The 24,732-nt window shown below is 49.0% G+C and overlaps 1 protein-coding gene across 8 annotated transcripts in view; it reads right to left on the bottom strand.

Moving 5' to 3' along the window:
- The window catches only part of TRAK1 (trafficking kinesin protein 1), a 103,385-nt gene that overhangs the window by 37,911 nt on the left and 40,742 nt on the right, over positions 1–24,732 (bottom strand). For 3 of the 8 annotated variants that reach the window (XM_090284569.1, XM_090284570.1, XM_090284571.1), the window contains exon 3: positions 2,250–2,326. In XM_090284569.1, coding sequence (XP_090140695.1) covers positions 2,250–2,300 — 51 coding nt within the window. In that variant the 5' untranslated portion in view covers positions 2,301–2,326. Of the gene's footprint in view, positions 1–2,249; positions 2,327–16,794; positions 17,099–23,885; positions 23,933–24,732 lie in introns of those variants that run through there. The other 5 variants (XM_090284566.1, XM_090284568.1, XM_090284563.1 and 2 more) reach the window with 4 other exon arrangements.

Raw genomic sequence — 24,732 nt, 5'->3', positions numbered from 1 at the left:
AATAAACATGACGCCAAAGCCACGGTCACACACGCTGCAGTTGGGGACCTGGGTGGGAAAGCAGCCATGCTATTGTGGGCGTCTTCCGCCCTTTCAGATTCAGGTCCCTTCACTGCAGAACGGGGACACGGTGGCATCTACCACTGAGAACGACTGTAGAATTAACAAGGTGACCCGTGGACAACACACAGCACGCAGTAAAATGTCACCCTTAATAATAAAAATGACAACAGAGGCAGACATTTATCAAAGGCTCATCATTTCCAGGGTTGAAGGGGAGAAAGAAATGATCTAACTGGGCCTCCACCTTGGGAGAGTTTCTAGCCAATCCAGCTGGATGCATGAAACAAACAGAACTGCAGATGCCTGCTGTGCTCAGGGCTGGGGTGGGGGGGGGTGGGGGGACACATTACCCGGGGCCGTGGTGATGGGGGCAGCTTCAAAGCTTCAAAGGCCCTCCCAGGGGGGCCTGTAGCACAGCACGCAAAGCCAGGAAAAGACAGAGCTGACCACCAGGTACACAAAGTCAAGGGTGGGAGGGCTGGAGACAGGTCCTGGGGCCAAGTGACGAGTGAAAAGACGTTTCTGAATGTGATCAGGCATGTGGCTCTGACTGCCACACCAAGGAGTTCCAGGTGTCGGGAAAAGGGCGTGTGTGTGTGTGTGTCTGTGTGTACGTGACAGAGGGCTTGAGACAGTGGCGGCTGCAGGAAGAATGGAGCAGAGAGAAGCCACAGCCTGGAGCTGGAGAGACGGCCTTGGAATGACGGTATCCACACGGGACCTCTCAGAGGGAGACTTGACGACTCACTGGGAGTGGGGTGAGGAGCGGGTCCCGGGAGCACTGCAGACCTGGGGAGCAGTGGCATGCTTGGGGGGACCAACACAGCAGGGAGGGGGCTGTGAAAGTCCATTTTCAAAAGTCAGTGATGGTGCCAAGCTAGCCCCCCATGTGGCTAATGCCAGCCACCGAGGTAGCTGTGACAAGAGTGCCACCAGCCGGCCTGTGTGCCCTAAAATGCCTTGCCCACTGCCCTGTTACAGGCAAAAAACAAAAGAAAAACAAAACCCCAGTACGTATCACTTATTTGGGGATGAGGTATATGTCACTTCTCTGACCTGCAGGTGGTCAAGCGGGTCTCAGCTCCTGCCCCCAACCCACTCAGCGGGGCCTGTGAGTGGGCGGCCTTCAGGTGAATGGGAGGGAGTAGGTGGCAGGGCAGGTGAGCCCTCAGGATCGCAGAGGGAATCCACCTCATACCTTCAGAGCAGGTATGAGGATGCTGGATGTGCAGAAGGGAAAAACACAGGGAAGAGACATAAAAAAATGGGGTAAAAAGATGCCCCTCCAAAAACTCTGGGTCTCACGACTCCTGCTTGGCCCTGTGCTTCCACCTTGTCCTACTACTGGCTGAAAATGATGACAATGACTTCTGTGCCTTCCATGACCTTCTATTCTCTTCCTGGGGAAGGGCTAATGCATGGTCACATGACCCCAAGGCATTTCAATTCCAGAGCAAAAACAAGGGTCTAAACATGCATTTAAGGCTTGATTTGGGGGGTGGGGTAGGGAAGATAATGTTTAGAGATGGGCAGGCACTCATTCAAGAAATACTTACTAAAAACCTACCCTGTTCTGGCTTGTTCTAGGCATGGGGATACACAAATTACACTCATCTGTTTCCTTCATAGCTCCGTAATTCTCCAGTGCCAACAGAGTGCTGAGGATTAATGGGTAAAACCATGGTCTCCAAAATACCAGCAGCTCATCAGATCCCAAGCTAGTTTCCTAGGTTTTTCCTGCCACGTTTACTTGGGTTATTTCTATGCTCATGCTGCATAATAATATCCCCTTAACCTGATGGAAAGAAAAAGAATACATTACAAAGACATGGGTATTGATGTATTTTTCTGATATTTTTTTGGATACACTTAAAATATATTGTTGGAATATATTTTAAGGGTTTTTAAAAATCTTCAACAGGGTATTCTAGCAAGTATGTCCATGCTACCCCATTTTGTATCATTAATACGTTCCTTGTAAAACCTAAAATGCCATGAACAAAGTTATAGCTACAAATACCTATTATACATATCGGTCAGTACAAGAAATAAAGACACTAAGTTATACCCTGAGGGGGACCAATTTCTGAGACTCTCCACTGAGACAGACAATAATGGACGACTGAATCACCTAAATTATAACGGGGCAATTATAAGCTATCTTTCCCTTCCCTTAAAACACTTACCTCCTCAAGAAGCCGAGTGACAGCATCAATGTCATTATACGTCTTAGTCATCTGGCCAACTCTTTCAGCACATAAAACTGCAAGAGATAAAAATGACAATGAATCAGACAGGAAATAACAGGTGTTGGTGAGGGTGTAGGGAAGAGGGAACCCCGGTACACTGCTGGTGGGAATGTAAACTGATGCAGCCACTGTGGAAAATAGTACGCAGCTTCCTCAGAAAGTTAAGGCTACAGCTACCATATGACTTAGCCATCCCTCTTCTGGGTATCTACCTGAAAAGTTTGAAAACACGTATTCGTAAAGATATATGTACCCCTCTATTCACTGCGGCATTATTCACAGTAGCCACGACATGGAAACAACCTAAGTGTCCTTCAACAGATGACTGGATAAAGAAGATGTGGTCCATATATACAATGGAATACGACTCAGCCATAAAAAGATGAAATATTGCCATTTGCAAACACATGGATAGCTCTTCAGAGTATCACACTCGGTGAAATAAGTCAGGCAGAAAAGGACTAGTACCATATGATTTCATTCTCGCGTGAAATATAAAGCAACAAATGAACAAACAAAACAAACCAACTCGTAGATACGGACAACAGAATGGTGGTTACCAGAAGGGAGGGAGTATGGGGAAGACAGAGAGGGTGAAGAGGTCAAATACATGCTGACGGAAGGAGGCCAGACTTCAGGTGGTGGGCACGCAATAGAGTACACAGACGCTGTATTATAAAGCTGTGCACCTGAAATTGACATCATGTTATTAACCAATATGACCCTAATAAATTTAATTAAAAAAAATGACAATGACACTACCAGTGCCAGAAACCTGCCAAAAAAATGCCCCATCTAACAAAGCGGCTTCAAAACTGTGCCTGTGTATTAGGCACAAAGGGCCGTTGGTTTTGCCAAGTTCCGCCCACACAGCACTCAGCACCACTCGGTTTCAGTTCCCAGTTCCAGGGAAGAGCCCGAAGCTCTGAGGGGGTAAGGGGCTGGGAGGGCCCTCGAATCCCTGCAAAGCCTTGATTGACATTGTGTGTGACAGATTCAGAGGTGGCGCTGGGGGCAAGGCACTGGAGTGGACAGGGATCTGGCCTCATACAAATTCAGGAAACTAAAACGGGCCAGCGGCTCAGCCACCAGAATTATCAGAAAGACCAACAGGATCTAGACGTCACTAACCATGGAGACCCAACCACATGGACTGAGCGCGATCCTTCAGAAAGCAGCTACTGGCAAAATTATTAAGCAACAGTCTTAGCTGGCAATTTCATTATGACACAGCTCCCTCTCCTCAAAGGGGCTAGATTCTAGGGCCAGGCAACCAGTTTCCATACCATGAAAACTAGGGTGATCGAGTTTATTAATCCATGTCAGAAAGACCTCCACTATTACTGTGATGTGCAAGAGAGTGAAATGCTTGTTCTCTCTGAATCCATCTTAATTCTAGCCTGCATTTCTCCCATGGCCTTCCAGCAAATAGCTCCTGCTATAAATGTACTAAGTACTAAAGGAATCCAGCTTGAGCCTTGAGCTTTCTGCAGACTTGCAGGAGCCTCAAGACTAGATTCAGATCAGCAGGGGTCAATGGACCAGGAAACTAAGAGATTTAGAGATTTCACAGTCTTCTTGGATCCTTCTTGGTGCCTGGGTGTCATACAACTCTTGCCCCACCCATTCTCCCTTCCCTTGACATAAAAGAAGCCTGAATTCTGGGCTCTCGTAAGATGGATTTGCAGAAACTTTAAAGCAACTCCCATCTTCTCGAGCTGGAGCCTTCTTGATCTACAAACCCATCTTTTCTCCAAACTGTGATGCTTTGAATAAGGGCCTTTAAGAAGCATCAGGTACATGAATCTTGAACTGGTAAAACACACACATGTGCGCACACACACACAGCAGTATTTCATTACAAGTAAACATAATTTGCTGTGCTCATAAGAGGTGGCATGCAGGTCACTTTAGGACTGCGTGTCTTTGTTTTCCCTTCCTTTGGAGAAAAATTTGTGCAATGAAGACTTTGGTCTGCTAAAGTCTCAGGGTTGTTTTATTTTAAACCAATGGCAAAGAACTGATTTGCAATTCAACACACACCAAGAAGGTGGCATGGATTTTATTTAGTGAATAAAGGAGTAAATGAAAATAGATTAAGGGCCAGAGTATAAAAAATTTTGAAACCAGCCACTTTTGGGCTAAATACTAAGTTGTTAGTAACTCTTCTTAATTAAGATTCTAGAGAGTTCGGCTTTGGCAATGATCCACATTCAGTAACAGTCCATGCGAGGCATTTGGGAACTGAAGTGTATTACTAAGCCAAAGTTAGGAGCATTACAAATGGCAAGCTGCAAGTGAAATGCAATAGGTCTCTAAATATTTGATTAAATGCAAGTAGAGATCATCCTAGGGAAGGAGCTCAGAGAAATCCGATCTGTTGGAATGATTTTCTAGCTTAAGAAGGTGACCTAAAATCTGGTTCCAAATCTGAAACCCGACCAACACAGAGCTCTGGGAGCCAGGAGAGGGGGCTCCTGTTCCCTGTCTCTCCCCCACCCAGCATTTTACCTTCACCCTGCACTTTGTGGAAGGAACCCTCAAGCCTGCTGCACGGCAGTGCGCAGCCTCACCTCCTTTGGAGCTGTCAGGTCGGAGAAGGCACAGGGGATTTCTAAGGGTTGGTTTAAAGCAGAACTGAATTTGATGGGAGATGGAATCCAGCTCAAGTTGCTGTAAATAGTTCATCAGCTCGAGGTCACAAGAAATCCTTAAATGAAGATTTCTGTGCTGTGGACAAGAATTGGTTTTCAAGCTGTCCAGCTGCCACGCGCTGCAACAGAGCAGATAAGACAGGAGCCCTCCGGCCAGCTGGCTGGGAGGTCAGCATCAGCATCCCCCTTTGGTCAAGCGGAAAGGGACCAGTATGGTCACCAAAGGTCTCTCTCTGTGTTGGAAGCTGTACTAGGACTGAGGACCTGCTACTGCTCACCATGGTCTCAAAGGACCACGTCCTCCACGGTCCAGGGAGAAAAGAAAACTGCTACATTATAACCTATCTGCTCTCTGTCACCCTAACATAAGAGAACAAGCTTCAGAGCTGCTTCTTCTCTGGGATTCTATTAATCAGAAATTACACTTATATTTTTTAAGCTAAGTTTTTGATGTAAGAAATGATACAGAGATTTCTATACCCTTCACCCAGATCCCCCCTGGTGGTGACATTTTGTAAAATGATATAACAACCAGGGTACTGACACGGATCCAGCCCATGAATCTTACTCAGGTTTCCCCAGTTTCACATATGTGTGCATGTGTATACACACATGTATGAATATTAAGCCCTATATGATTTTATCATCTGTGAAGGTCTCGGTATCCACCGCCACAAGGACCCCTTGCAGTACCCTTTTATAAAGCTAATTATAAAGAACCTTAACATATTTTAAGAACTGAGCCCCCCAAAATGTACACTTGGGCCAGTGGTTTTTTTCCAGCATTAACCATCTGGCACATTGTCACCACACCCACGGTGTCAGGAGGCTAGCTGTGCCCTTCCATGTGCAATCAGGGCTGCAGAGGGATGTAAGGACCACCACCGCCGCCCCCCCCCCCCCCCGAAGTCCCGAGGCCTCTCACAGAGCCTAGCTACGGAAGTCAGAGGCATAAAGGAAAGACTACTGTTGACTCTGAGCTATGAGAGTATGTCAGTATTATTCTAGGTATGTTTTTAAAAACCCATACAATCCAAATTGGGGGAGGGGAGAAGGGACAGATTTATAATACACAAAAAAACTAGGGTAGCCATAAAATACTGACATGTGGATGGGATGACACATTTTCAGTCGTGTGTGTATGTGTTTGTGTGTGCGCGTGTGTTTAAAAACATTTTTTGTAGTGACCATATATTGATGGAGAAAAAAATTACTTAAAATATTTTTCTAGAAAATATACAATTGCCTACATTATAAGGTCCTGGGGTCCTCCCTGAGGTTACTTTTAAGAGGAATTAGTGACAGCAGCTGCAGACGCTTCCTGAGCACACTCCCTATGAGCCGGCCCTGTTCATAGCCCTATAAATGGTTATCTCATTTAATCTTCAGAGCACTAACTACTAAAGCGGGGGTGCTTACATTAACCCCATTTTACACATGGAAACTGAGGCCCAGGGAGGCTAAATAACTTGTCCACTATCACACAGCTAGCAAACGGTGAATTTCAAAAGAAGAGACTCCCAGCAGGGGCAGCAGATAACACGGATGCAGTCCTGGTGGTCAGAGGCTTTGATGTGCTTTCTCGTTTGGCGCCCGTAACAACTCTGCAGGGTAGGTGCCGTTATGAGGACGATCCAAAACGGTGTCCGGAAAAAGTAAAACACCAGATTTCAACCTCTATAACTTCATATGAAAAAAAAAAAAAAAAAATAGGGTCTGGGCCCTAGAAAAAGAAGTATAACATGCCTACGGTAGCCGAGCAGGTGTACATACATGGCGCACATGTCTAGTGGTACCGAACAGTAACCAACATGGATCACTGTGCCCCCAGCTCTGTGCTGCACAAGACAGGAGGCCTGCCCTCCCTGGGTACACAGAAAGCAGGCAGCCCACGTGCCAGTCAGGTGAGGTTTTCAAACGGGGGTGTCCACAGGACAGCTGTATTGCAGAAAACATTCCGGCTCCAGTGCAAGAGATGGGGGGGCGGGGTGATCAGCGTCAAGGCTGTTGATTAATCCAAGGTTATCCTGGCTGGCGGTGGGGTGGAGAGAAGTGCTCCCTTTTCTGGAGAGAGTTAAGAAATAAGTTCAGGTGGGAGGTAATCAAACGGTGTAGTATCTGGGTTTCTCGCTGGGACAAGGGGGACATTAAGGCCATGTCCTGGGTCTAGGGTCCCACTGCAAGACGGACACGTGAGACCTAAGGTCAGAAACAAGATGGGGTTGCCCCCGTGCAATCACTGCATGGGGACAGCCGCTCAGGTCACCGTGGAGTCACGTGCCAGGCACCGGGCTGCCACCCCCCCAGCGGCGGGAGCCCCACCTGGCAGGAGCCCCCTCCCTGGGGCTCAAGGGGCCGAATCTCGGTTCAGAAGAATCTACTTTGAGGCGAGAAGAGAATCAAGTGCTTATCCCCGAGGTGGCGGGTAGAACCCTGGGCTGGTGACCAGGGAAGGGGAGGCCTGTGGTTAGCAGTCATGGCTCACTGGGGTGACAGGTGAGGGCTCAGTGCCTTGACGTGAATTAAACTGCGCCTCAAACAATATTGAGAATAAATGGTGCCACCCATTTCCAGCTCCTGTTCGTAGACTAAGATGTCAGCCAAGAAATCCAAAATATCCACCGTGCACAGGCCCTGAACTGAAAGGGGTCCGACGGGGGGGGGGGGGGGGGGAACTCAGGGGTGACCCGAGAGAAATCGCCACGGGGGAGGAAGGCCCCCTGCAGGTGAGAGGTGGGAGGGGATCGGACCTGAGTGAGGCCTCAGGCAGGCCAGGCAGGGGCACAGCCAGGGGGCGGCTGGAGCGGGAAGTCAGAGGGAACCGAGCGGGAGCGCGGGGCTGGCTGGCGGGGGCGACCTGGTCTCCCTGGGAACTGCTGTCGCCTTACCTGAGCAGGCTTGACAGGCCCCCTGACACTATGGCCTGAGAAACAGAGTGAAGAAGCACAGTCAAGCTGCGAAATGACTCCAATCAAGTCGGCTGAGGCATGAGGAAATGATTCTATTCTCGTTTTAACTGGGAACGGAAAGTTTTGAACTTCCCGGTCCTGCCTCCAGGCCTGGATATACATCCGACCTCCAGCTAACACTCTGGTTACCCGCTGAGGGATACAGGAAAGAATACTGAGGTATCCAGACCACCTGACATCCGTTACCCAGACCAGCGGTTCACCATCTTGGACCAGCCCAGAGGTGAAGAATGCAGGACTGATTCTTCTCAAGAACGTACATTTCACTCTAAGAACGCTTAGCTTTTCTTTCTTCTTCAGAATACTGTGGGTATTGCCTAATTGTGTTTCTCGTGTGTGGATCTGAAGACCCTGTAAGAAATCCTTATCATTGATTTGTAGCCAAAGCCTTCCGACTTTTGGTGAGTTCATTCAATAGGCCTTATCAGTCTTTAAGAAACTCCTGTTGGCAGAGCTCACTTCTCACCCATGTGCTGTATTCTGGCGAAAAGCTGTTAGAACAAGAAGCTCTTATCACTTCTTAACCTAATCTTGGTAACATTTTTCCTAGGTCAGTTTAAAAAAAATTGTTTTTTTAGTTACTTTCAGAGAGAGGGGAAGGGAGGGAGAAAGACAGGGAGAGAAACATCAATGTGTGGTTGCCTCTTGTGCACCCTCAACTGGGGACCTGGCCCACAACCCAGGCTTGTGCCCTGACTGGGAATTGAACTGGTGACTCTTTGGTTTGCAGGCCGGTGCTCAATCACTGAGCCACACCAGCCAGGGCCCATGTCAGTTTAATATATCTTTGGAGGAAATAAATGAGTAAATAAATGAATATTGTACACACATATACCTGTGTATACATGTGTGTATATATACACACATCTACACATGTCAGTGTGTATATATACATACTACAGGTTTGTATAAATACATAAATAAATGTGTGTATATTTCTATTTATAAATATCCCAAACCCACAGGAGAACACTGTTCCCTTACAACTCAGGACCAAGTAGCCAATGTACTGAATGGCAAGAGGATATTCATGACTGCCCATTACATTGGTATTTTGGGTTTTTTGGCTACATGTTCTACCTTACTTATAGGTCACTTCTTGAATTGAAGAGAACATTGTTTTTCAGCTTTTTTAGACCCTGACTCCATGTCTCCTTGCCCCAATAACTTCTCTGCCTATCTTCTGTATCTCACTGTCATTTTTAAAATATATATATCTTAGTTTCTATAATTTTATTGTAAAAATTACAGGCATACTGAATAACTTTCAAAATAAGCACATAGCCCCTAGAAATTCTGATGTGTCTGCTCGAGACAGGAGCTGGGCCTTGGCTGTCAGAGAGAAGCATGGCCTGCAAATCGGTGAATTGTCCCTTCTCACTCTGACCAGCAGCAGCAGGTGTCTGTTGAGAAAGCATCCTTACATTGGGCCCCTGATCCTGCAGGAAGTTAACCTGATGAAAGCTGTCTGCCCCACTCAAAGGGACAAGGGGAAGAAGGTTCACACCCTGAGCGCCACAGCTAAAAAGCTTCCCATGGATTCTAGATGAGTCAGCCCTGACGCCAAGTTCGCGGGCATCACAAATAGACGTCCTTCATGGCTTTTGAACTGAATGTGCCCGCGCTCCGCTTAAACACCTTCACCAGCTCTGCCACTGCCTACAAGCCGCAGCCTCAACACCTCAGACACAGGGACCAGCCGTACCTGGCCCCGGCCTACCTTCCTCGCCTCCTCGCCTGCCACCTGCGCCCGTTTTCCACCACAGCTCATCCACACCCGGTGGTGCCGCTCACAGGTGTCTGGCGTGGCACTGTGTGTGCTGCCATTGCCTTCTGTGGGGGCTTTCTCCCCCTTCTCCACCTGGGGAGTTCCTGCTCCTCCCCATGACCCAGCAGGAAGATGGCGCCTCCATGGAGCTGACTCCCCTCCAAGACTCACGTCCTCTGTCCACTGTTGTAACACCTGTGCCTTTTACAGTCAGCCTGTCCTTGGAAGACACCTAGCAGACATCTAGACTGGGCTGCCTGGCCAAAGCACTGTTGAGGGGACATCTTCAAATGGGTGTTTTGACCCCAGGGCGCCCCAGCAATGCCGGCTTCTCTTGGCCAGACACAGTGCTGGTGGGTGAGACACATGTGTCCCCACACCTGATGGCAGGGTAACTCGGGCTCTGAGAAACTAGATGGCCTGCCTAAGGTCACAAAGACGTCAAAAGTCTCCTAGGTGTCTACCCTACAGAAATAAACCCATATGCCCACATACAAACCTGCACACAAATGTATAAAGCAGCAGAAAGTGGGCACAACCCACATGACTCTCAAATGGCGAGTGGATAGACAAAATGGGGAATGGCCACACACAGAAAAGGATGAAGTATCGATACATGCTACAACACGGGCGGACCTCAAAACCTCATGCTCTGAAGCCAGATGCAGAAGACCGTATATCGTATGAGTCCATCCTTATAGAGTAGCCAGTCTGGCAAAGCAGAGACAGAACGAGGGTCAGTGATTGCCTGGGATTAGGAATGGGAAGGGAGCAAACTGTGAAAAGGCACGAGGGGCCTTGTGGGAAGAGGGAAACACGGATGTTCTAAAACTGAACGACGGGGAGGCTGGCACAACTCCATTGTCCACTTAAAATGGGTGACTGTCACGGCATGTAGATTACACCTCAATATTTTAAGTTATCAAATGACATGCAAACAAACGCCCCAAACTACATATGCTGTATTCCAGCCACTGCCCCTTTCCACGACAGTGACAAAGTGCCCTTTTATGATCTCAGCCCTGGCCGAGCCTTCGTCAATGGTTCTCTCAGTGAAATTGTTGGGGAGCAGCGAATCACCCATTAAAAAACCCACATTGATGAAACGCATGTAAATGGACTAGTCTGTCCCACAGAGACTAGATTATTTTTAATTAGATAACTGTCATTAAAATTTGCTCAGATGGCAGAAAAATTTGAGGAGAGATCAATAAAGAAACCAAGAGCCAACACTCTCCAGTTTTTAAGAAGAGTTTGACTTTGAACTCTCCTCCCAAGCACAATACTCTCATAACCTTCACCCAAGTTAGGGCCACTTCTTGGAGGTTCAGTTAAGTTCTCCCACTTAGCTATTGTCCTACAATATCTACAAAATTATTTAGACTTGACCCGATAGCCCAAGTGACCTACTAAGACCCATAAGATACACACTACTCGTTTAAAAAACAAAATATAAGCCACAAAAAATGACGACAGCCACATCGAACCTAATTCTTACAAATGTCCCTTTGTCCCTTCCCACCTGGGTGGTGTTAAGTCACATGAAGTCAGCTGAGTCTTATTTTGGGCCCAATGCATAGGTGATTAAAAAAAAAAAAGGAAGATTTTGTTCTGCTCCCCAACCAGTCTTTGCAAGAAAAGGCTCCCTTCCAACCAAAACCCCGGAGGCAAGTGAAAACCTAAAAGCCCTGATTGGTATCTTACCAACCCAAGATAAGTAGCTGCCCTGGCGAGTCCTGAGAAAAAGAAAGGGGCAACCTCAAGGTCAACGTGACACAAAGAGGCGAGGATGTAGAAAGCTGCTAAAAAAGAAGCTGCATTAACAAGAAAGGCACCCACTGATAAGCAGCCTGGTCTGAAGCCAGAAGCCAACAGGCAGACTGCAGCTATCACACCTCTCAGGTGAAAGGTGCTGATTTATCAGGCAGCCGCTGGGACAACGAGGGGGCAGAGGCCAGCCCAGAGCCCTGCCCACTGCCAGGAGCAGTCTGCTGGGCTCTCACCAGCGTCTGCCTGGTGCCTGGTCTGCCTGTGCCTCGTGGTGGTGCCTGGTGGGTGCACTGGGAGGCGGGAGACAGGTGTCCCATGCCGAGAGGGGACCTGAGAATAGCAGCTCTGGCTCCATTTTACTGCTCATCAGCATCATGAACTGAAATGTCAGTGTGACTGGTTCACTGGCTCACTTTCCCTCGCCAACATGGGCTGAGAACAGGGCCCCGAAGCAAGTTATTGAAGAAGCAGGGACGAAGAAATGTCAACCCCTACCCTTGGCATTTTACAATTATGATTGCACTTAAAACCCGGAACAACCCCATGATACAAATATGATCCTTATTGAACATACCAGACAGGGAGAAAGGCCAAATGGCTTGTCCAAGGTCAGGCAAGACATAACCACGGACTTGAACCTAGTCTCTTAGATGCCGTCATCATTCACCCCACCCCAGACTGGACCACTCAGTGTTAATCTATGGTGGTTGTTCAGGACAGACGATGAGGGCGTGTGGGCAATCACCCAAGGACTCTTCTTTGACCACTCACCATGTGCCTGGCACTCTGCTAAGTGCTGGGTGTCTATCATCAACTTCAGAGTTTACATTCATCCTGTGAGGAAAGTGTTACTAAGGTCCACATTTTAGACCTGAAGAAAGTGCCCAAGGTCACAGAGCTATTAGGGAGTGACCTGATACTATTTGACCCCTAAGCTGGTGCTCTTAACTGCTGAATAAATAAATGAATCCTACCCACAGGAAATGCTTGGCCCAGTAGAGAAGGTAAGACTCGCATAAATCAGCATAATTCAGAGGAGCTAGCAGGAAGTGCCAAGTGAGAGGTGCTATTGGGGAGTTTCAGAGATCAGAAGGCTGGGAATGGCAGGGGGTCAGGGCACAGGTGCCAGAGTGAGCAGAGCAGCAAGAGACCCCAAATACATAGACCATGGGTGAACTTTGCTCATGGCCAGCCTTGGGGTGACGCAGGTATCTGTACCCCAGTGAGAGAGCCGCCCTGAGCAACTGACATCACTGGAAGCCTGCGTGGGGTCGCCATGGATACTAACAACAAAAGCCCAGGCTGGACCCAGGTAATAAACACCATCAGCAAAGAGACCTTTGGACCTGTGCTGAAGGCAGTACTGATAAGGCAGGTCAGCTCCTTCCTCAGCTGTGACCCTGGGGGAGAGTCCTGCAGAGCACCCCCATGTGCTGCTGGCCACGCTGTCAACACAGACACTAGGGAAGCCGATGGCTCCTTCTCTGGGGGGACATCCCCACTGCACCGGGCCAGAGGCCTCGCAAGCACCTCTGGGGCTCCACTCAGCCAAATGCAGCCAAGCTCAAGGTGGCCCAGGACTTCCCTTCTGGCTGGAGGATGTTCTCTATCGGTACTGCCGCTCAGGCTCAGCCTTGAAACCAACTGGAGACGTGAATGGCTCAGCAGGGTGCAGCCGAGACCCCCCCCCCCCGGGGCTGGCCCAAGGCACGCCACCAGGCTCTGGGTTCCCACTGCCAACGGGCACTTTTTTCATCTCTTCTTCTCCTGATGATGTCCTGTGGGTCCCCAACACCTGACAGCCACCTTTGTGCAAAGGCTGATGCTGCCACTCGGGTCAGCAGCCACCTCTGAGAACTGGACACACTCTCCTGCAGCCTGCGCGCTCACAAAACCTAAAGCTACTGATCACAGCGCTCAGGCTGCCTGTCCCATGTGGTCTTTTCCAGCTGGGAACGGAGTGGCTGAACTCGCCATCGAGTAACAGCTTCGTAAGTGTCCAGGGGAGAAGGAAGTCGCCAGGCCGGGCGTTTCTGTAGGCCCTTGAGGACGTGTGGGAATCTGCCACACGACAACCCACAGGGACTGATGACGAAATGTCACTCTTCGCCAGTGTCCTGCCGGCAGCAGGGGCACTGCTGGGACCCAGAGGGGTCCCTCCAGAAGCCACTCAACAGGAAACTGCTTGCGGTCGGTTCTGGTTCTGCACCTGCAAGTCTTTGGTGAGGACACCGCACCAAGGCGGAGTGTGGAAATTTTCTCTCCCTGAAGGTTAAATGAGATGGGGGAAGAAAGGGACTCCATCAGGTTAGAGCCTGGGTGTGGCCGCAGGCAGGTCCCCAAGGCAGGGGGATGGCCTGCTCTGTGCCCACAGCTGTGGGACCGGGACAGGGACAACCTACCTACTTGAGCCTCAGTTGCTATGACTGCAAATGGGATTATTGGCTTGATCTCAAAGGCTGCTTTGAATATTCAATGGGTGACAGTAAAAAGTGCCTATCGCCCACACAAGGTGACCGGGACAAAACAGGTATCTCTTGTAGGCGTAGCTATCAGAGCAACCCAAATACAAATTCTGTCCTTTGGTTTTCAACCAAACGCGCCTCTTTTAAACCAGTTAGTGGAGAAAACCCCCTGAACCGCCCCAGAACGCGGTCTGTCCACACCCTGCGCACGTTTTCACTGTTCACAGAGCACTTCTCTCCCACAGGGGGCTTGCTTCCCATTAACACAAAGGAGGTGTGACGGCATCGGAGAAGAACAGGTTGCTCTGGACACAGGACAGGTTTCCAGCAAAACCGGCCGCAGACACCAGCCTGTCCAAACCGGGCCTCGATCTGCGCCACAGAGTTCCTTCAGGCTAGGAGCAAGCCTTGTGAATCTTACTTAACAAAGAAAACTAAGCACATTGGCCATAAAGTGTCTTTTTTTTTTAAGGTTTCTGTCCTGTAAATACTATTAACACTTTAGCTACAGGACGGCTAAAAATATTTGATTGGAGAAAGGAGGGAAATGGGATGGGAACAAACAAGAGAGAAGGGAGGGAACGCAAGTCTATGACCAGATGGCAAGTGCGGAGCGGGGCCTGCTCCCGGGAGTGTGATCACAGACACCCTGACGTCTGTCTATGCGAGGTGGACCGGCACAAGACCGTGTATGCTGGAACCAGCCAGAGGGTGAGTTAAAACCCAGATTGCTGGGCCCCATCCCAGAGTGTCTGACTCTGCAGGTCTAGGGTGGGGCCCACAAGTGTGCATTCCTAACACAGTTCTGGGTAACACCGATGCTGCCGGCGGGAACCCCGCATTGAGAACGGCTGGCAGGGTGGTGTAAGTGCAGAGGGCCCAGGCTGAAACCACCTCCTAGCTTGGTGATTTCAGTAAACTTCAGTTTTCCTCTTAGAAACCCATGAAATGGAAATGATAACAGCACTTAACCTCCTGTGGTTGTCTGAAGGAGTAAATGCACAAATCCATGTGACGGACAGTGCCTGGCACACAGTAAGTACACAATAAACATTGGCTCTCACTATCGCTGTCACCTGGCTCTCAATTTTTTTTTAAAGTTAAGCATATACAAATATATGAAATATGGGTAATATGTTTTTCTCTTGACTAGGAGACATGGCAGGGCTCCAGAGCCATAGCCTTTAATTTAGAATCCTAAGGTTCAGTGATTTTTTAAAAAAAACTGTCTTACTATCGTTGATGGCAACAGTGCCTCTCATGCTTTCATGTGCATAAGAATCTCCTCAAGATCCTGTTAAAATGCAGATTCTGCCCTGACTGCTGTGGTTCAGTGGGTTGGGCCTTATCCCCTCATCCCACAGAGCAAAAGGTCATTGGTTCGATTCCCAGTCAGGGCACATGCCTGGGCTGCAGGTTCGGTCCCCGGTCCGCATACGTGCGAGAGGCAATCTATTGATGTTTCTCTTTCACATCGATGTTCCTCTCCCTCCCTTCCCATCTCTCTAAAAATAAATAAATAAAATCTTTCAAAACATAAAATACAATACAGGTTCTGACCCAAGGGGTCCGAGTGGGGCCTGAGAGTTTGCATTTCTCACACAACCTCCCAGGTGATGCGGGTACACAGGCGGTGGGCTTAGCCCCGCGTTAAGGGACACAGCGGATCCCGTGCGATCTGGGCTGGCCCTGCTCCTGCAAGAGCAGATGGACACCTTTCTCTTGAGCACTTCCAGGAACCCAACAAATGCACAGTCCCCAGCAGTCTGTCACGACTCTCTTCTTCCCCTTCTGCGCCTCTTTCATGGAAAGGCCAGGCGGGGTGCCAGTCCGCAGCCTGAAGCCCCCTTGCTCTCGTCTGGCTGTTCCCACGGTTTCCCTCTTTTCTCCAGTTAAATGCATTTAACTGTCCTGTTGGTGAAGTGCTAATATTTTCAAGATACATACTCTTTGTATGTGGCCGATTATAAAATAATTTTAAAAGCAAAAGTTATGCTGGGACATGAAAATAGGCCAGCACAGAGCAGAATTCTGAAAAGGCATTCTGGTCTAAAGAACATCTATGCAGTCACTGTTTGAACATCTTGCTTAAAAAATCCCCTTCCCTCGGCTGTGGGTAAAACCCCACGGACCCGACTAGGAAACCGACACCCAGCCTGTGGGCACATCTTTACGTAATGAACACCTTCCCTCTTCTCCATAAGCAGCACCCCGACACAGCTCGGGGGTGGGATCCCCAGCGGCTTCAGGGTCAGCTCTTGAACTTTTCTATTTGAAATATTTCTAAGTTTTTAAAAAATCCCCATTTCAAATCAAGATTTAATAATGTTTTAAAATAAACAATGCCAGCACAAAAATGTGCTCTATTTATAATGACTCAGTCTCTTGCCCAATTAACTTACCCCAACCTTGTTCAGTCCCAAGAAAAGAATTAAAACTCTTAATACAGAGTGCTAGAATGCTGCAAAAAAAAAAAAGAAAAAGAAAAAAGACGACTACTGATATTTGCAATAACGGTATGAATTTCAAAGACCTTAGTTAAGCAACAGAAGCCTGACAAAATAATACACACAGTTTGATTCCATTTACACGGATCAAAGAACCGGCAAAAACAAATCTCAGGTAATACAAGCCTGACTGGTCTCTCAGGAGGCAGGTGCTAGCAAGGGGACCTCCCAGGGTGCTAGAAATGTGCCTCTCATGGTGGCTTCACATGCGTGTCATTAAGCTGCCTGGCACGTAAGCTCTATCGCACTTGATATTACAGCTTATTAAGAAAATAAAAGAGTGCTACGAGGCCAGGCCGATCCACACTAACAGGAAAAGGATCAGATTTGCGCAAAGGACAGAATTTACCCTCTTCCACGAAATCCAGGATTTCATGCTGCTCCAGCGTGAACTTCCTCCCTTCATCTTGGCAGTTGTACTCAAAACATTCTTCTTCCCCTTCCTCGTCTCTCAGGGACATTGCTGAAGTCACCCCAAAGCCAAAACATCACCCTACGGGGCTGTCGTTGGGGGAGCTCCTGGCTGCTTGACTGGAGGGGCCATGGGGGCCCAGCCCCCGGGGCACACGCTGGGCCCTGGCCGGGGCCTGGGCTATGCCCTGGCTGAGCTGGAGTGGAGGGTGTCCACCTGGCCATGGGCCCAGCATCGCCCAGGACAGACCCGGAAGGGAGTGGCTCTCCTGGGCTGGGAGGAGGGACAAGACTGGGCAGGGCAAAGCACCTGTCTGAATGGAAATGCCCCGCCCAGCCCTGGGTTGACCCTGCCAGGTGCTCTGTTTTCAGAGAGGAGGTAGGCATGCAGGTGTTAGACCTCAGAGCAAGCTCTCTCTGCCTCCGGAGTCTTTTCCCCTCCCCGCTCCCCCAGACCAAGAAAGAACAGGCGCTTCCTGGGAGTTTCATAGCAACTGCACAGGGCAATACCAGCCAAGCCGTAAGCAGGCTGGGGTAAGGGTGGGGCTGGAGCGGAGCAGGTGCCAGGTGAATGATTGCCCAATGCCCTCAGATGAAAGGTGTCCCATGGGCTGCTTCAGAAGCTGAGAGAAATCTGGTGTGACAGCAGCCTGACTCAGTGCTGAACCGGGAAGGGGGGGATCATTCTGAATCCTGGCGAGAGGAAAAAAAACTGCAGTAGCCACGCATCCCTGTGCGCAGCTAAAGTCATCCCAGGCTTTCCTCGGAAATAATACATTGCATTTGCTCTTTTTAAAAAGGGCACTTTATACAAAGGGGTAGGGGAAATTGGGACAACTGTAATAACATTCACGATAAAATGTAATTTATAAAAAGAAAGTGCATTTTATAAATCTTACCATCCATCTGTGTATTCACAGCCAAAGAGCTCTTTAATTGCTGGGGTAAGGGGGCTGCTGGAGGGTGGCACTCTACAGCCACTAGCTCGCAACGCTGCCTGCAAGAGGAACCCACAGTTTAACTGTGTAACTCGCTACTGACTCCTCGGCACTGTTTGGTTTTGCCTGTGACAGTGAAGATGGCAGGTTCCTCCACCAAACCCGCTAAAAGGTGGCCCAGAGCGCTAGCGCCTCAGAGCATCCCAGCAAGTCCTGCAATTTCAGCGCTTCAGACACCTCCCAGCTACCCGGTGGCAGGTGTCTCTGCTCCCCGCAGCCACACCAGCAGACCTAGTCCACCCCTCTGCCCATTCACCTCCCTCATCCTGAAGGATCCTCTCTGCACAAGGTCCGCGGTGAGGTCTCATTCATCCATGAGTCCTTAGTGGGGAGGAGCTTGCTCAGGCAGCTAAAAATGTCTGCTAAACTGAATCGCTACCTCCATTAAAATGAATAGAAGACCACAGGTGAGGACCTCTAAGTAGAAAGCCAGCATATAACACAGACTTTATTTTAAAATTAAAGCCTAGAGACGTATGCATGCCCGCTTGGTTTCTTGAATGCTACATTTTATGACATTACAGAGGTATTCTTTGTAAAAAGGAGGTTTAGTAGAAATTCAGTGTCAAGGAGTTCAAAATCAAAATAAGTTTTCAATACAATGTTTATAAAGATACATACTCAGTAAAAAAAAAAAAATCTTTCTTTAATCTCAATACATGTGATCAAATTGGGGTTATTAATTCCATTCAAATGACAGGGAGCCTGAAACCCTGGGGAGGGAAGGAGGGAGAATTTCCACCTTACACATTACTCATTCAGCAAGCAGCAGATCAGCGATAAGATGCGTAGGACTCTGGGCTGGGCCTCGTGTGTATAAATGAAGCCAAAAGCTGATTTCGTATATTTCAAAACAATGTTAACTCATTTTACTGATCTCCAAGTTGTTATACTCATCCTTCAACTCAAATCCAGGCCACCCCTAACCAATGGTGTGGAAGTCTATATATATTATACGATAAATATTAATATATATTTAAAACATGTAGGATGTGTCATTTTGAACACAGGACCACCCTAGCCTCTGCCTCTTCATGTCACCCCATTTCTCTAGGTTTCATCATCCTTCCAGTCATCCCCCATTACCACCACTCACATGTCCTCTCCCGCCTCCCCTCCCTCCCTGTGGGGATGTGACGGGATTCTCAAACCTCATCCACATCTGCCTTCACGTCAGATTAAAGGCAGAGATGGGCCAAAGAGCATCATCTCTGATAGAGCAGTTTTTCCAAAAGCCAAAGCCACACATGACCCCTTTATGAAGACCAGTGAGAAAGCCTGGAACTCCCTGTGCTAAGGAGAGAGAGGGAGATCGACCAGGGAGCTAGGGGTGGCCCGGCCCAGCCCTGGGAGAGTCAAGCAGCAGGTGTGACCGTTGCCCCAGAGGCGAGGACCAGCACCTGGGACCCAGAGCGGACCAGTCCCAGGAAACACTAGATGGGAAGGGCCAAAGGAGGAAGGTGTCACTCGCCTCCGGCAGGGCAGAGGGATAGCTTTCTGGAAGTGCCCTCCACCCCCACCCCCCTGCCCAGATCTACTCCACGCGCCACCATGAAGTCATCTTCCTGAAACTCTATTCTGTGTTGTCCAAAGAGTAGCCATAAGCAGCTGGAGCCATTTACGTTTAAATTGAAATAAAATCCCAAATTCAGTCACACGACATTTCCAGTGCCCCAGAGCCACATGGGGCTAGTGGCTGCCATACTGAACAGCAGAGAAGAGAATAATTTCTGTTGTCACTGAAAGGCCCCCTGGGCAGGGGCGCTCTGAAGGATGCCCGGCTATTCTAGAGGTGCACTTTATACCCCTGGGCGGCCTGCCCGCGTCTCCCCGGGGGCCTCGGCCCCCACCGGACCCCAGCACAGCTCCTGGACAGAAGCATGGAGTGCTAAAACCGTGGGCTTTACTCTGTCCTTCCTGTGAGCCCCCTAGACCTCCAATCCACATCCGAGGGAAAACATGCCCTCTCCGTTAGCAAAGCTGGTGATTAAAGACTCACAGTTACATTTCACAGGTGGTCAAAATACTATATACCTTGTTCGACAGACCACGTGCCTTTTCAAATGGGTTTTTTAAAAAAACTTAATAACTAGTACAGTGTTTGAGAGATTGCAATTAAGCACTGGCCCAGCACATCACCGTTTACAAAGCGCTCTTACTTGGTTGACATGCTTTACCCTCTTCGCAATGCCTCTGGGTACCGTGGTTACCCCCATTTTCCAGATGGAGACTCGGGGTTGACACAGGTTCACTGAGGTCCCAGGAGGTGCCCAAGCCACACAGCCATAGAGCGCACAAAACAGACACTTCGGGCCAGTGCTCTGCTACCCCACCTCTGTCTATAGAGTAATCGCAAAAGTGTCTCTGTTTCTTTAACTTAAGGAACATACCCTTGAACCCAATTTTGAAAAAGGTCTTGCTCTCTTTATAAGCACACTCTAAAAAAATAAACAAACAGTGTAGCCAAGAAACAACATAAGATTCTGCAACAGATCTAAAAAACTATTGGGTAGGCCAAAAAGTCCGTATGATTTCTTCTCAAAAATAGAAGACACATTTTTCATTTTCACCAATAACTTCATTGATTTAGATAGTTTTGAGTACGTCGGCTGTCTCCCACATGGTATAAGTGTTGATTGTCCCCAGTCCGTGTCTCGATTTGATCGCTATCAACGTTAACTGGTCTGCCTGACCGTGGAGTGTCATCCAGTGAGGAATCTCCAGCACAAAACTTCGCAAACCATTTTTGACATGTTCTACCAGTCACAGCACCTTCTCCATACATTGCACAAATCTGTGTTTGCATTTTAGTTGCTTTTTTTAACCTTTCTTGAAATAATAAAGCATAATATGCCGAAAATGTTGCGTATTTTCTTCCATCTTTAATTCTAACTGGCTACACAAAAACTCACCAATTTTGAAGTTTTAAAAAACACACAGTGATATGACAGCTGTCACAATACAACCTAACAAAATTCTTTCAAATGAAGTTAAAAACAACTGAGCGCTACTAGAGCCATCGTACAGGAAAACACAAAATGAACTTTTTGCCCAACCCAATATTTTGCAGCTCCCAGTGCCTGGGGCTGGTCTCCAGTGATAATGGCCATGAGTTTCCCAAACACACTTGATGTAAGAATCACCAAAAGCATGTGCTGAAAGTTCAGATTTCTCAAAGCCTCTCCTGGTCTGGAATGGCTCAGAGAATCTGCTTTATTAATAAGCGGGTGGGTGGTTTTCATGGTCTGCCAGGCTTTAGAGGTTCTGCAATCAGAGCTGGAACACATGCACGGGAGTTAACCCTGACCCTGTCAGACTCCAGAGTTTAAATGGGAAACAGTGCAAATTCTGCAAAGGCCCCAGTTCCAGTGTGTTGACTGCTGACTAATTGAAATCTCTATAAATTAACTTAAGATACTGAGCAGCCAGCCACTCCAATTTCTTATTTTTCTAAGTCCCTGCCCTTCATCCTCTTGTTACACCCTCTGGGGCCTTACTGTGTGTTGGACGTGTGAGGGGATGGAGGGTAAGATTCCACAGCTAACGCTGGTCGGGGAGAAGAGGACAGTCGTCCCTCGCAATATCGCGGTTCACTTATTGTGGCCTCACTGTATCGCAGGATTTCTTAAAGTATTATATTTAATTACTTATTGTGGATTTTTCACTCTATCGCAGGATTTTGCGGTACTGTATATGTATGTTGTTAAAGTTACATAGGTTTAAGAGTGTAGAGTAAATGTAAGGTTCCTACTTCCAGGGAGGCTCTAGAACGTAATGCCCCTGATAAGTGAGGGAATAATGTACAGTTATCCAGCCCTGAGCAAAGCTCCCCTAAAACTCAGATAAAAGAGAACAGCAACATTTTTCATCCCAGCTTGCAAGGAGGGGTCCTTATTGTCCTGCAATCTGCAGCCCCACCCACCAATACTACTTTGCTCGGTGCTATAACCCTACCATTTAAGTATGACTCAGGAACTCTGGCATATATGATGATCATGCATGTTCTTCCAAACACTTGGCTCACCTTTTGTTCTGAGCATGGAAAGTTCCCTAGAAGTTTCCCTCATCAAGAACTCAAATGTCAAATGATAAGGGAGACCAAGCCAAGCTGTGTCTGCTCCTACCTGGCCTTCTCCCTTGGGAAGGTCAGGACTGGGAGGTGAAGGCTGATTTACAATGTGAAAGACGCACATAAACAGGGCAAGTGGCATTTCCAGACTAACCTTGCAGGAAAGAATCCAACTAGCTGGACCTACAGAAACAAGTAACTACAACATTAGCATGTCCCTGAACTCCACCCCTTCTGTGGGTTCCTGAATTAGGTATTTCTGGGCTTCTGTTCCCTTCCATCCCTATTGTGCTAATTATCTTGAAAATGGGATGGCGGACATACCAGTTGTCCCAGAAAATCCCATCGCAATGGCTCTCTCCCCTTCTCCAAACTGAGATGGAGGGTAAAGGCGATCCACTTTGCTCAGCACACAGCAACCACAATCAACACCTATTTATTTACCCATGAACAGATGAGTCACCTCTTCTTCCATTTTCCTTCTCTGTTGGAAGAGGAGAGCTCTGGCTGCCTTGGGGCCAAGAGAAACTGCTGGGTAAGAAAATCCTTCTGACAGGCGCACAGATAAAGCAGGCCCTCGTCTCACCCTTCAAATTGACCGACACGAGTGACTGGCTTCACAGCCACGGACGAGGGTAGAAGGAGAGCTGGAGAGCATGGCAATTGGGTCAAGACAGTAAGAAATCTTCCTCCCCTGCTTCTAGGATGGACCCATAGGAGCCAAGGCCACGCCCAACTCACCCACAGGCCGAGGGACAGGTGATCTGCTGCAATCAATGCTCCCTAACCCACTCCTGACAAAGTTATGGACGGTTCAGTGAGTCACAGATGTCCAAGGAAACGACCAGAGGTCAGTGATGTTTTGCGAAAAGAAGCACCACTATAGGTAATAGAGTGGGCACCTGCGTCAAGGATAACAGACCCAAAAGGAAACAAGAGTTCTGTCCCCCTGTCCCCCTCAACGCCTCGGGAGCTGCTCATCATCATTACTCAAGATACTTAAAGACGCACACAGATGCAACATGACGCTGTCTTTATCTAATGCTGGGGGAGAGTGGGGCTCCATGAGGGGGGGTGTTCCTCGGCACAGCTAAATACCCCCCACAACCACCCCAAGACAGCCTCTAAGCCCCTCTCCTGTAGCCCGTGATCAAGGCAGAAATCAGCAGATAAGAGATACTGATGCGGGTTTTCAGCTTGCTAATGAGGCCAGCTCCCAGCTGTGACATCATTGAGGGTAACCAAAGGCAGTCCTGATCCGAGCCCCCTGAAAGAGCCCCTCCGATGAAAAGGCAGTTCCCTTACCTACTAACGGCTTGTGTGAGGCTGGGAATATATCCTCTCTGGGAATAGAACCCCCCCCCCCCCCATCAGTGTATATATTAATTCAGTCCTTTTCGTGTGTTGTGCCTGTATGTAAAGGCATGTGATTTGAGCATCATTTCAAAGCGGAAAGGTGAACTGTGACAGACATGATTTTGATACCCAACCCCCCAGGAGCCTGGGGTCCCTTCCCTGCGGCCTCTCTGAGAATGCACCCCCATGCTCTTTCCCCTGAAGGCTCCTGAGGCTTGTCCAGCCACAGAAACTCCACCCAGTCTCCTCTGAAATGTGCCACACCCTCCCTGCACACATTGTGACCAGGACAGAAGGAGACAGCCTCTCCCTACCCCTCCCAATGCCTCCCCACCCCCTACCTCTGTGGGATCCCGCAATCAAAATTCCTTAGCACGGACTGCTCCATGGGAGCTGCCTGACCTTTGCTCCAGCCTCTCTGGTGGCAGGTGTGGGCTCAGGAAAGGGTGGATTCCTCCAGGCTGGAAGTCCAGAGGCCTCCTCTCAAGTACATGCATCCCTAGCCCCTCCGACAGCACAGAGCACAGCAAACACGTCTCTGCTTCGCGCACACACCCGTCAACGCCACGCGCACACCTCCCCGCCGAGAGAATGCATCCAACTCACAATGCTCGCAAGCCCAGCACTCCAACACCATCTCCCCTTCGGAGCCAAGACCAGACAACCGCAAAGGAGCCTCCCACGGGCATGAGCCCTGCCCACCTGCCATCCTGCACCGCGCCCTGGAACCTGTCAGAGCCACACACGCCTGCTGGCGGCGCTGGCTCCCGCGCCCCTCCTTCTGCCCATCTCCCTGCAAAGCTTTCAGGACACCCTCCCCCGCTCCCGGGAGACAATGCCCCCGCACATCCCTGCTCTCTTGTGCAGGGGCCGTAATTACCGTCCGAGCATTCTTCATAATACCAGTCTAGTTCATAATAATCTGCTTCGATAAATTTCTGCATAGTCAGTATCCTGGCAGAGAAAAGAGCGGACTTCACAGCGTCACCCACGTCAGGAATAACGTTGCCATGCCTCCCTGCCCTTCCAGAGCCCTGGGCGGGAGAGCACCCCGAAGCACACGAGAATTGAGCTGTGCATGCCCCGTGACAGCCTGTAGCCAGAACAGAAAAGGGGCAGCGAAGAGAAAAATTTGGGGCAGGGAGGGAGGAGGCGCAGGAAGGGAGGCAATTTGCAGAGGCTGCCGGAGACCCTGGCAGCCCCGGGAAGAAAGCAGCCAGCCAGCAGCCCTGAATGGGAGTAGCCAGAATCGTCCTATCCAGGCGTGTGGAGGGTGACGTCAGGGACACACGCTGCCACCCTGAGATCTCACTCCAGCCTCGCGCCCCGCTCCCCGCTCATCTTTCAATCTATCCGTTGCCATAGTAACTGGCCTGCTCTGAAAAATGATGCAGAGATGGAGGCAATGTCTTCCAAGGATGCTGACAGCAGGACCCGAGAGGTGCTGCTCAGG

Source organism: Furipterus horrens, unplaced genomic scaffold (genome assembly GCF_987537825.1).
Source record: "Furipterus horrens unplaced genomic scaffold, mFurHor1.1.pri manual_scaffold_7, whole genome shotgun sequence".
Taxonomy (NCBI): domain Eukaryota; kingdom Metazoa; phylum Chordata; class Mammalia; order Chiroptera; family Furipteridae; genus Furipterus; species Furipterus horrens.
This window is presented reverse-complemented; position numbering and strand designations above follow the sequence as displayed.